The 12,856-nt window shown below is 34.0% G+C and overlaps 1 protein-coding gene and 1 long non-coding RNA gene across 2 annotated transcripts; one reads left to right on the top strand and one right to left on the bottom strand.

Moving 5' to 3' along the window:
- Positions 1 to 2,899: 2,899 nt before the first annotated feature.
- On the top strand, positions 2,900 to 8,134 carry LOC147806174 (uncharacterized). Its single transcript, XR_015428762.1, has 2 exons — positions 2,900 to 2,991; positions 7,949 to 8,134. It is a non-coding gene; the product is annotated as an uncharacterized LOC147806174 (long non-coding RNA).
- On the bottom strand, positions 4,973 to 9,185 carry LOC107450829 (progranulin). The gene is made up of 3 exons (XM_087150390.1): positions 8,964 to 9,185; positions 7,178 to 7,263; positions 4,973 to 5,383 (listed from the first exon to the last, which is right to left on the bottom strand). The coding sequence occupies exons 2-3, from the start codon at positions 7,260 to 7,262 to the stop codon at positions 4,995 to 4,997; spliced, it is 474 nt and encodes a 157-aa protein (XP_087006516.1). The 5' UTR covers position 7,263; positions 8,964 to 9,185; the 3' UTR covers positions 4,973 to 4,994.
- Positions 9,186 to 12,856: the final 3,671 nt, after the last annotated feature.

Here is a 12,856-nt window from a genome sequence, read left to right as displayed (position 1 = left end):
GGGGGAGGTCGTGTTAGAAGTAAGACGCCTGCTGAAGGCAGGTACATCGTCCTATCAGTAAAAAGGAACAGGCGCACCACAGCTCAGCAGGTGGCAAATCAGTTTCTTGCTACCACAGGAAAGCAGATCTCCCGAAAAACTGCTGCCAGACGTTTGAGGGGAGGAGGACTATACACCCGCAGACCTGTTGTGTGCGTCCCATTGACCAGACAGCACCGTACTGCACGTTTGCAATGGTGTCGTGAGCATCACAATTGGACTGAACAGGACTGGGCATGCGTACTCTTCTCAGATGAGAGTAGGTTCAGTCTGTCATCGGATTGTAGACGCCAACTGATCTGGCGCGAGAGTGGTACTGGTTATCGTCCAGAAAATATTCAGGAAAGGGACCGATATCCGACATGCAGGGTCATGGTGTGGGCTAGCATCATGATCAATGGCCGCATGCACCTACATGTGGTTGCGAATGGGACTATGACGGGCCAACGATACTTTGAGGAAGTTCTACTTCCTCATGTTCGTCTTTTCCGTGGTGCTGTCGGTGATAAATTTGTTTTTATGGGCGACAACGCAACATGTCATCGAACACTCGATGTTCAGAATTGTTTAGACAGTGAGGGTATTCAACGCCTCGTATGGCCATCACGTTCTCTAGATCTAAACCACATTGAAAATGTTTGAGATGCTTTGGGGAGGCAATTTGCTGGTTGAAACTATTCTCCGACAAACAAGAACACCCTCATCCGTGCACTGACAGAGGAATGGGATAAATTGCCTCAACAGCTTCTGGATAATGTTGTGCGAAGTATGGTACGACCTGTAGAATGTTGCATCACACTCCACGGTGGACATATTCCGTACTGACACCTTTCTTCAAGTTGCCTGCTGACATTTAAATGCATTGTTCCATTATTCCGTACGCAGCAATAAATGAACATTTTTTTTCTTTCAGATGTTTCATAGCTTTTGTACTTTCCAGAACAATGAATGTTCTTTATTCTAATGTCTGAACAGTGTGGCAACTATACTTTATCCTACTAGGTCTCATGTCTCGCTTAATGTTATGCTACATTGCAATTTGTGATCCGTCCTTAGCAATTGTCCAGCAGTGTATATATGTAATCTTGCCACGATAAATTATCTGGGCTTTATAACAGACAAATAAACTTAAATATTTTAAAAGTTGATAAACTTTTTTTTAAAATTGCCATTTTCGTGACATTTTTCTACCTAGATGAAAATTATCAAAATCACTGCCTAATTCTCAGTTTTTTGCAAATTTTTGTGAGCCCAGGTAAAACAGCATTGAAGTTAGTTTTTAAATATTAAAAAATTAGTCCATAAAAGCTTTTTACGCTTTTTATTTAGATTAAGCCATTTTCAAAATAAGCGTAGACCGCATTGACTTTAGATAGGCTAAACTTGATCAAACAGTCATGAGTAACAATTGCCAACAAACAGTACTTATAAAAATAACATATTATTCGCAAAAAGTATCATTTCATATTTCGACAGACCCTTCGAAAAACAGCTTTAACAATATTTTCTCCTAGGGGAAAAGTAAGGAGTGCAGAAACCCCACCTGTCCTGCTACTTGCAAAGACAGTTAAGTGTATAAGGTAGTAATGTAGTATATAAGTAAATGTAGTTCTGATGAGGAAATGGTATAATAATTGGGTACCTGCAAGCAATGCCATGCTTTAGGCATCGAATCTAATTGGCTGCAGAATCGCGGCATTTGCTCATGCTACGATTTAGCTAAGTGATTTCATATCACACAGTATAGATGCATAAATACATGACAGATCTGCACTATACAAGACGATATTTTTGCCGGATATCAAGAAACAACTGGATATCTAGTGTAACTTGAACTGTTGTACAATTAAATAAAAATAATTTATTTCGAAAAAAATTTGAAAGTCAAGCAAGTCTTTGAGAAAAAAGAAAAGTTCTTTTCTACAAAAGTAATTGTTTTATAATTTCATTTATTTGATAAAATTAGGATTTATAAAATAAAATAGTATTTTAACCCTTTCGTTACGAATGCGTATTTAGCAGGCATCCACGTGATGCCCTGTGTGTACGAGCGTCGTTTTTAACCGGCATCATCGTGATACCATTTGATAAACGGTCGAGCGGTACAAACCATTGGACCGTTCTGACCTGCTCCATTCCGGCCTGCTTTAAATTGCCATGGTGGTATTAAGCCAATATCTATATATTAATAGGCTAGCAATATTTTGTCTCGCTAAAAACTCCCAAACTACGCAACAGAATTAAACAAATAAGGTGTCGTTTTAAAGGTATTGTTATGTAGATGTGCAATAAGGTCTTAAATTATGAAAATTTCCTTTAATTAATTAATAAAATTAATAATTTAGTTTCAACCAATGAGAATTCAGCAAATCATTTTTCGGGTGGTTCGCATAAGCATTGTTTCCGTAAGCATCGTTTGATTTAAAGCATTTCTGAATTAATAGATTGATAAACAAAAATAAGAGTGGATAAAAAAAAACGGAACTGAATTTCTTAAAAAAAGAATTCAATATCTTTAGTTCCTTTGATGAATTTTTAGTTTCATGATAAATTTTTTGTTTCGTTACAATAGAATGGCAATGGCATCGTGCGAATATTCAAACCAAAACAAACGTGCGAATATTCAAACCAAAACAAACTTTCTACAAACAATTATTTTGATTTGAGATTTAAAACGATATCTTAGTTATTTAGTTCTATTTTTATTTATTTAGTGCATGCTGCCTAAATAAAATGCCTGCTATCAGGCGTCGAAATATCTCTGGCAGACGTCAGAGAAATGAATGGCGGAATTCTAAACGGGAAAGCATTTCTCGCCGAAGGGAATCGCCACCTCAACATTTGGTGATCTTATTGAGATATATTCTCTGCTACAGCTCCAAATTTCTCAGCTACATGAAGAAAAGATAATCAAATTGTGAAGGGGGCAGAGAAGTGTATAAATTTCATTAAGTAATTGATTTCAATGTCTGGCATTTTTATTTTAAAATTTAAATTTGTTAAAATGTTTTTATAAGATTGCGAAGCAATATGCAATGGAACTGCGAAGCAGTTCTGGGGGTTGGCGAGCGTAGCAAGCAGGGGGCGGAGCCCCCTAGTATTAGATTAATGCCACCAAAAGTATATTTTGAATGCGTTTAATATGTTTCGTAGGTAAGACATTTTTTTCAGCTTATAGAGCGCATAAAAAAACCGAAATAGAAAAGGCGTCATTTGCATTGCATACGATAAAAGACCAGAATCTAAGTATGAGTGTAAAACACTTAATCTGGGTTTGTATGTCGACCCTTGTATGGATGGTGTCTTCAATTAAATGTAAACAATAACAATCTCGAGTTCCATACCTGCTTTAGTTCCGGTTAGAAAGTTTCCAACAGCTTATTCAACGAAGCGATATTTTCAAACGGTTAATTTTGTTTTCAATAAAAGAAATAAATTAGATAATTTCTGAGCTCAAATCTGCCGTATTTCATAAGATATATTAATGCTATTAAGTAATTCTGGTGGGTCTGAAGAGAAAATTTGTTTTAGTTATTTATAGATATGTTGTTAAAAAAGGTGACATGGTTGCTAGATTTTGAATAACTCGCTTTTTTGGCAGTTCTGATTTGTCTGGAATCTCCTCTTTCCATTTGTTTATTGCTGTTTGTTCTTGTTGCAAGCTGTGCACCATCTTACGTTAGTGTTAGCACCTTAAGCATTGTAAACACAAGTATTGTTCGCTTTGTAAACACAAGTAATAAGTAATCAAATGCCACGTTTGCAAGAATCTCAAAACACAATGATAACGTTGTGCGCCAAATGGCTTTAAAATACATCTGTAACACTAACACGGAAGTATAGGCGGTATGGAACTTGCAGCGTTCCCTAGTGTAGAAAACACCATCCAAAATTTATCATACTGAGTTAAATTAATAATTTATTTTTGAACTATTACGAATTGCATTTTTATTTATAATGCTGGCAAAATCTCCAAGTATTTAAACGTCTGCTAACGATATACTATGAGCACGGTGCACCGTTCAGTGGTGTCGCTTCAGTTCAGCAGATTGCTGTAACACAAAGGTTAAACAAATATTGCTTTTAACAAAAATATGAAATGTTTGCAATTATCTCTATATCACTTAGAATGGTGTTTTCTACACTGGGATGCATTGCAAGCTCTTCACTGCCCATACTTCCGAGTTATTGCTTCCGGTGTATTTTGAAGACATTTGACTCACAGCGTGAATTTGTTACCTGATTTATTATTTGTGTTTAAAAAAATAATCATCATTTGAAAACCTGTCATTTCCAGACGTCAGAATCATCATTTGAGAAAAGAATTGTTATAAAACCTTTGTCAGCAGTATATGAACTTTGAAAAGTAAACCTAAATGACAATTTGTAAATGAACTTAATCTCGCAGCTCAATAACGCTAACACTAACGTATGATGGTGCATGACTTGTAACACGAATAAACAAATAAAAAGTGGTCAAATCGGGACTGACAAAAAAGCGAGTTCCTTCTAAATAAAGCGACCATGTCATCCTTTTAAACAATACATCTATAAAAAACTAAACAAATTTTCGCTTAAAACTCACCAGAATTACTTAATATCTTATGAAATATAACAGATTTGATCTTAAAAATTACACAATTTATAACATCATTCTCATAAAAATTATATATTATTCTATAAACAATTTATCTGTTTGAATATGCCGCCTCGCAGAAAAAGCTGTAGCAAGCAGCTGTATACTTTCTAACTGGAAGTAGAGCAGGTCAAGAGCTCGAGATTGTTGTTCTTTATATTTATATTGAAAACACCATCCATAGGATAAAAAAAAAGCCGTATTTCATATTCTTCTTTGTTTGAATATTTTACAATGATTTAGTTGACAACTATGTCAACTGTACGACACAAATATTTTCAAATTATGAGATTCTCATTCTTGTAAAATTCCCATTTACTCAGTTTTCAGTATTTATGTTTACAGAACGAGATTCAATGGTGCATCCATTTGGTGAACATTGGTATCCTTCTGGGCAACAATGTTCTCTGTCAGGACAACAGACAGCATCTTGTAACGGGCAGCATAAATCATAACAAGATGTAGATTGAGTCGGGCATTCTCTCGTTTCTGAATCCCAAAGTTTGAGAGCCACAGCCTTCTTGGTAAAAAAGTTAATCCTATTTTCACTATGGAGTTCAGCACCGACACAGATTCCTATGTATGGAATGCATGTCTGGCCATGTTGACAGCATTCGAAACCGTCACTACAACAAACGGCGTCCATATATGGACAACATCCGGATTGGCACTCCGTTTGCCATGGAGGGCAAAGTTTTACTGCATAATCTGTAAATATATACAGGGGGAAAATTAAGTTTTAACACACACACACACAAAATTTTATTTCATGTTCTCGGAAGAACGTTGACAAAAATACGGAAATATTTCTTAATGATTGCCTTTGATATGGATTTCATAATCCAAACAAAAATACAAAATAGAAAGAAAAAAAAAACAGCTGCACATTATTGAACGCAAATTAATTTTTTAACAAGGAAAACTAAAAATACTATTAAAATATGACATACAATTACTACTGATCACTTACTAAGATTAAAATCCTCCAAACCTGTTTGATTGAAAGATGAAACTAAGAAAGGACTTGCGTGCAGCGGAATAAATTTTCCTCCGGAAATCAAATTAATTTTAATGCCACTTTCTCCAATAGTGTTCGTCAGATTTTAATCACATTTTCGTTCTTTCCTCACTAAAATATTAATTTGAGACCACTAAAGTTTCTATATTTTGTCCTCATTTTGAATACAATTATGATTCATTCAGTGGATTGTTCAGTAAGATACGCTTCCCTGCAGATCACCGAAGTCAAGCATCCCTGGCTGCGGTCAATGTGCGGGTGAATGACCATTTGAATCAATCAGCGAAGGTATCGAGTGTGTGTGATATTGGTCCTCGTTCTACCGTCAAGTACTCGATTTCGAGCACAGATCGTCGGTCTACCGAGCGGGGTTGCCATCTTTTCTGCAGAGGTTTAAAATTGTGATGGCATGTCTTCGTATCATCTTCAATCATGTTATTAATCGACAATAGCCTATTGTGCAGCTATAATGTGACATAAATAGAACTAAACTCAGAGGCGCGACAGCCCATAGAGGACCAAGGCCTACCATGCCCATCTCAGTTTTCTTGATCTTGGGCTCTGGGGTGCAGGAGCAGATGTTCCGGTTAGGTGGTCAGCCAAACGCGAAACCCCCATTGTTTAGTTCCCAAGCATGCTTGGTACTCATTTATCGACCCACTAAATGGATGAAAGGCTGAGTCAACCTTTCCCGGCCCGAGGATCGAAACCTGGACCTGAGGCATGGGAGCGCGAAGCGCTACCACTCAGCCAACGAGCGTCGTGACATAAATAAACTACAACTATATTAGAGGCGGTTATCACTAAACATCCCAGTACATTATGAAAAACAAGTTTGAAAATATGTATTTAAACTCAAGAAAGCGAAATAACCCTTGCTAAATTTAATAAAGGAATGGATATTTGATGATAATTTTTAACGCATTGCTATAAATTAATATTTGTAATTAACTATGCCAAAGGTTCGGAATGCACTACAGAAACACCTACCATATATATCAAATCAAGAAAAAAATCAAATCTATATTATAACAAAATAAGATTGCTTAAAGATTTCCAAATTTCAATGCTTCTAAAAATACGCAAACTTCGCTTTACTGAAGTTTAATAATCTAATCGTACATAAATAGTTCAAAACTCAATTTTTTTAAAAAAAGATGAAACTTATTCGACTGTCTGAAATATTTGATAGCAAATGACGAGTGGGAATTCCGCGCACTACTCTAAGTCATTTATTTGAACAAGGGAGGGAGCCTACATTCTTAGTGTGAAACTATCAAGCATATATATTTATATATATATATATACACTAAAAATATCTTATGGTTAGCCCGGTGGCATTAGTATCCATGTCATTCCTCTACTATTAAAGTTGATTTGCTATTTAACATAAATTATGATCCAATAAGAATGCCCCTTATTAAATATTGGGAAGCAAAAAAATAGCAATTATTTTTGCATGCTGATAAAATATTTTTACTTACTGAAAGTTGTGGAATTGTCTACAATATTAGCAGTCAAACCAGAAGAAAAAGCAAATCCTACTATCACTAAGTAAAGTGGTAGCATTCTGGAAAGAAATGGAAGAAAGAAATTACGCAATAAAAAAAGGTTTCTTATATCTTGGTCAAACTCATTGACGCTGCTTTTATAGTGCCATTTTCACTGTGTTCGAAAAAATCGCATGTGCGAATTTAGAAGTGAGAACGAGAACTTGATTGTAGAGTTTTTCATTTTAAATTTATTTTACAAATCAGATTCGTATTAGCAAAAGCGAATTTTTTGCGGGCAGTTTGAATGGTTACCTATAAATGCTTGATTTTCCCTCAAAGATTCACCACTTTGCCGTTCCTCATTGATAAATCTCAAATCTTATACAGTAGATAAAAAAGTGTATGGTATCAGTATTACGCATTTCAGATACAAATCGTAAAAGTCTCAAATCTTACACTGATTTGATCAGCCGTTGGTCCACATTTTCATTGTAATGAAAATGAGGGTCTAACGATAGCATTGTACACAATGCTGTAAAATATGATTGTCATTGTGTGGACGCAATAATTTAAAAAATAAAATTGTGTTTTTTTTCCTTCAATAATATGTTTTTGGGGCTATTAACTATAAAATTCAAATACTATTTACTTATTGCATTTTTTTTAAACTTGAAAACAATAGCTAATGGCAGTGTTTACTGTACTCAAACACTGGCTTGACTGATTTGACGTCTATCTAAATAAAAAATTGTCTTCCTTTAGTATACATCATTGCTGTAGTTGATTCATTGCCAATATCAGCAAGCCTGCTTGGTAAAACCAACCGAATTTAAAGCAGATGGAGCGTTTCTTGTTTTTGAGTGACACATCGCAGCCCGTTTATAGGGTGGACCCATTCATACATCTATTTATTCATAGTATACATCATACCTTGGAGTAGCTTTTCTATATAATAGCTGTTCATTTTAATTACTATTGTTAAATGAACAATTATTTAGGAAAGCTTGCTGGGGAATCATGGAGCGAAATGTGATTGTATCATTCAGTATACAGTAAACTAGAAGAAAAAAATCCTGTATTTTCTGATATTTTCATTTGTTTATCGTAAATTACAGTTGATGTTAATGAATAAATGAAAAAAATAATTATTTTGTTTTCCTTTATGGAAAAATATAAAAAATTGTCACACTATTTGAATAATTTTTGGTTTTTGTGTTCTGCATGCTACCCAATTTAATCCAAATATATATATATATATATATATATATATATATATATATATATATATATATATATATATATATATATATATATATATATATATATATATATATATATATATATATATATATATATATATATATATATATATATTATTATTATTATTATTATTATTTTTATTATTATTATTGTTATTCTAACAAAAATATATTCAGTATGTAACTTGTATCGACCATTATTATGATAAATAAATTCTATTAATAAACGCAAAGTTTATTTTAATTCTGCTTTGTTACCGAAGGATACAGATGTTAATGATTTGATACAGTTGTTATCTATAAATTTAATGTACATCTGAATGAAATGTACATCAAAGAACATGAAAAAAATGTACATCTGAATTTAAAAATTGAATAATACAGAAATAGACAATATAATTCTATAAGGAATGAGATTAGATTATGAATAAAATGTTTCATTGCTTGTTCTATTATGTTTGATTGTTCTTAAAATTTAATTTTATTTTAAAAAACGATAATTTCTGAAATATTCTTACTTGTGTAGATACTTGTCGTTAAACTTGCTCAGATTCTTATGGAATATTAAAACTTGTTGGTAACAAACATTAAAATGGTTGGTAACAAATAGAACAGAAATCACTTGTATCTATGATACCGATCTAACCTTTAAACCAAGGAAGTTGACTCCAAAAAGAGAAGCATATGAATCTAATCTAAGATCACCGCCAAACCTTTATTCCACCTCTATTTCAGTCAACAACAACAAAAGAAAAGAAAAAAAAGGCAATATTACTACAAGTAGTAACTTATTAAGAATAAATATCGTGAACATTTATACTATGCTATAAAATTTCTTGAACTTTCTTTTTATTTTGTTCACTTAATGATATTTTGACTCTTGACGAGTCTTTCATTTTAAAAATGAAAATTTTTTTATTTTTTATTATGAAAATTTTTTTAGTCACATGGTCTAAAACGTTTACAGCCTTCGTAAACTCCGTGTTGCTGCTCAAAGCAGAAAGTTTATTAAAATTTTTGGTGTCTTTTTATAATTTAATTTTTTATAAATATGTGCATATAGATATACACCGATGGAAAAAAAAATTTCAACACCAAGAAAAAAATATTGTAGAGTAATGAAATTTCGGCAATGCGTTTATCTGAGTAATATATTTAATTGATTAAAGTTTTAAGATCACAGGCTAATACAAAAGAGAAAAATAATTTCAAAGTGAAATACTAGTACATTAATAAAAGGCGTGGCTACTAATTAACCACCAGATTTTTGAATGCAAGCATGCGAACGGGCATGCATTGTGTCATACAGATGACATATGTCATTTTGTGGGATGGTGTTCCATGCCTGTTGCAATTGGTCGGTCAATATGGGGATAGTTAATGCAGGTTGTGGGTGACGATGAAATCGTCGTCTATGTTCCATACGTGCTCTATTGGTGAAAGATCTAGTGATCCAGCAGGCTAAGGCAAGTGCATGTTAGGTTACAACAGCAGTATGAGGGCAAGCGTTATCCTGTTAACGTAAAATATCCTCAGTGGTAAACAGATCAGGGGTTATCCCCTTGCCGTCAGGCTAACCATGGGAGATTTCCGTGATTTTCCTCGCCATGTAACGCAAATGCGGATTAGTTCCCTTAAAAAGTCCTCCACGAAGGCAAATTTCTCCCAATACTTGATCCAGGAGTCCCTTATCATATGAATTGGGTTCAAAATTACAAAGATGCGGAGTTGAACATTAGTAGTCATAAATCCACAATAGGGTCGACATTTTAAAGATGATTAAAAAATCAAATCAAATCATGCGCAGTGGACACATTTCTCCCAAGTTTTTTTGCAATATCGCGGATTGCAGCCCTATCACGGTCACATTCAAAGTCAGTAAACTGTTGAGAATGGTTTCTTCGTCCACTTAAAAACATTCTTGCCAACCGGCAACTCATTAAGTCAAAATTTAAAGAAAAATAACGCTTACGAACTGTAAAACGCTATTTAAAGTTACCCTGATTCGCATCTTCACAATGGCACTACTAGCTCCAAACTTGTGCGCTAAGCGCGAAATTTGAATAGAATCATCTTTTAGTTGTATAAACAAACCTACCGAATTTAGTTTATCTAGCACAACACCAGCGGATGCTGCAGATTATTTCCCACCTCAGATTTTTTTTTTTTAATATAAAAGAAAATGGAACGACGAACGAACAAAAAAAAAGAAGATTTTTCTGCCTTCATATATGAAAAATAAAGAATAGTTTTCCTTTTGATACCAAAAAAAAGACATTGCTTATTTTGCACTTGTTGCTTGTTTTTTCTGTAAGCAAATTTCCTGTGGTGGTTTCACAAAAAAATTTCAGAGAAAACTTGAAACAGGCGCAAATCCAAACACCATGAAGTAAAATTCTCTTAATTCCTTCCTTTAAAATGGATGGATTTTATTTTAGTTCCATCATCCTGCAAGTTCATCCTTCTGTTTAATAGTAGGACAGGAAAATTTAGCAATCAAATGCTGACAACAAAGTCAATGAAATTATAGCACTATAGTATTGTATACTACAACAAATTTATAATGAGTAAAATTCAAAGATATCTGTACGGTATATATTTTATAGAAGTTTGATAGAAAACAGTTGAAAACAGAACATAAATGTTTTCTGAAAAATGAGACATTAATTGTTTTAATACTATTCTGAATTTAAACATCATTGAAGATTAATTTCTTAGTTAATAAAAACCCATGTCATAATATTATACATATCATCTAATTAATAAAAGTTTATTAAAACACAAGTGATTGTACGACGATAGATTTGAATTAACATAAATTACGTTTATACTCATAGTGTTACAGATTGATAAAAAATTAAATTAAATTAATTGATTGAAATGAAAGTAAATAATGATGAACAATTACTCTCTATAAACATTACTAGATGGCTGCACCAGTTACTATAGTTAATAGCTCCATAAAGTTTTTAACTCATTGAAATCAAAGATATCGATTTTTACTTATACTGTAAAATTTCTTTTTTTATAAAGTGGGCTCTTTTTCTTCCCTTCATCCATAAAGAATGGCAAAAACTATTTCAATGACTAGTTAATAGAATATTCTATTAAATAAGAATAAAATATAGAAGAAAAACGCATGCAAAACTGGCTTTTTATATTTAAAAAAAAGCCAGTTTTGTATATTTTATTCTTGAAAGAAATAATGAAAAATTTTATTTAATAATTTTTACCTATATAGCAGCATCATAAGGAGAAGGCGAGTTCGTTTTAAATTTTATACACATTTTTAAAGGTGGAGAGGTGCCTTGTATTTTCTCCTCTTCGTTTCAGCATCACAACATATTTTTTTCCCAACGCATTTCATGCGTTAGAAATGAACTTTTGGAGGAATCACCTAAATATCTTTTCTCTAATCTAAAGTCATATATTTTCTATCTAAAAACAAATAAATAAATTAGTAGCTGCAGAAATGAAAATATCCCCACCGTTACAACAATGTAGCTTCTTGTAGCGATGAGAAAATATCGATATTAAAGAAATATGTATGTTGCTGTTTCTCATGCGACTTGCTAAACCACGCAAATTTAAGGTTGTTGTTGTTGTTCATTTACGTCGCACTTGATCTGCACAATGGGCTATTGGCGACGGTCTGGGAAACATCTCTGAGGATGATCCGAAGACATGCCATCACAATTTTGATCCTCTGCAGAGGAGATGGCAACCCCCGCTTCGGTAGCCCGACGACCTGCATGCGAAGTCGAGCTCTTTACGGTAGAACAGTTTAACGAGGATCAGTACCGCACACCCTCGGTCCCTACGCAGACTGATCCAAGTGGTCACCCACCCGCACACTGACCACAGCCAGGGATGCTTGACTTCGGTGATCTGCTGGGAACCGCGTCTTAACGATTAGTCCACTGCAGGCAAATTTAAGTTTGCGGATGCGTTTGTTGTTTTTTCAGTGGCGACATCGATGTCCAAGAATACGACTTCAGCCACACACACGTTTCCGCCCGTTGATAGGGTGGACCCATTCATACATCAATTCATTCATCCACAGATCGTAATTTTGACCTGAACCAGGGAACGATCAATCTTCAATTCACAACACCCACGAATACCCCATGGTTTGTTATGGGAACGTGGACGACTTTGTGACCTAATTTAACGGGCACCAGTCATCATTAATTACTCTGGGAGTCCTCAGTCGGCAGGTTATTACCGGCAGGCAATTGAACTCCCGACCTCTTGAGCATGGACCAGACGCCCTACCAACCAGGCTATCCCAGCCCCAAAATATGCATTTATGTTGGAATAGCGAAGAATTTCGAAATTATAAGCAATTTCTATTATTTCATAGCATGAATTTATGATTTTATATTAACGTGCTCAAAATCGAATGACATGA

The sequence above is a fragment of the Parasteatoda tepidariorum genome, chromosome 8 (assembly GCF_982258835.1).
Source record: "Parasteatoda tepidariorum strain Cologne lab strain chromosome 8, Ptep-v5.0, whole genome shotgun sequence".
In the NCBI taxonomy this organism is placed as follows: domain Eukaryota; kingdom Metazoa; phylum Arthropoda; class Arachnida; order Araneae; family Theridiidae; genus Parasteatoda; species Parasteatoda tepidariorum.
The sequence above is the reverse complement of the archived record's forward strand: the minus strand, read 5'-3'. Positions and strand labels throughout refer to the sequence as shown.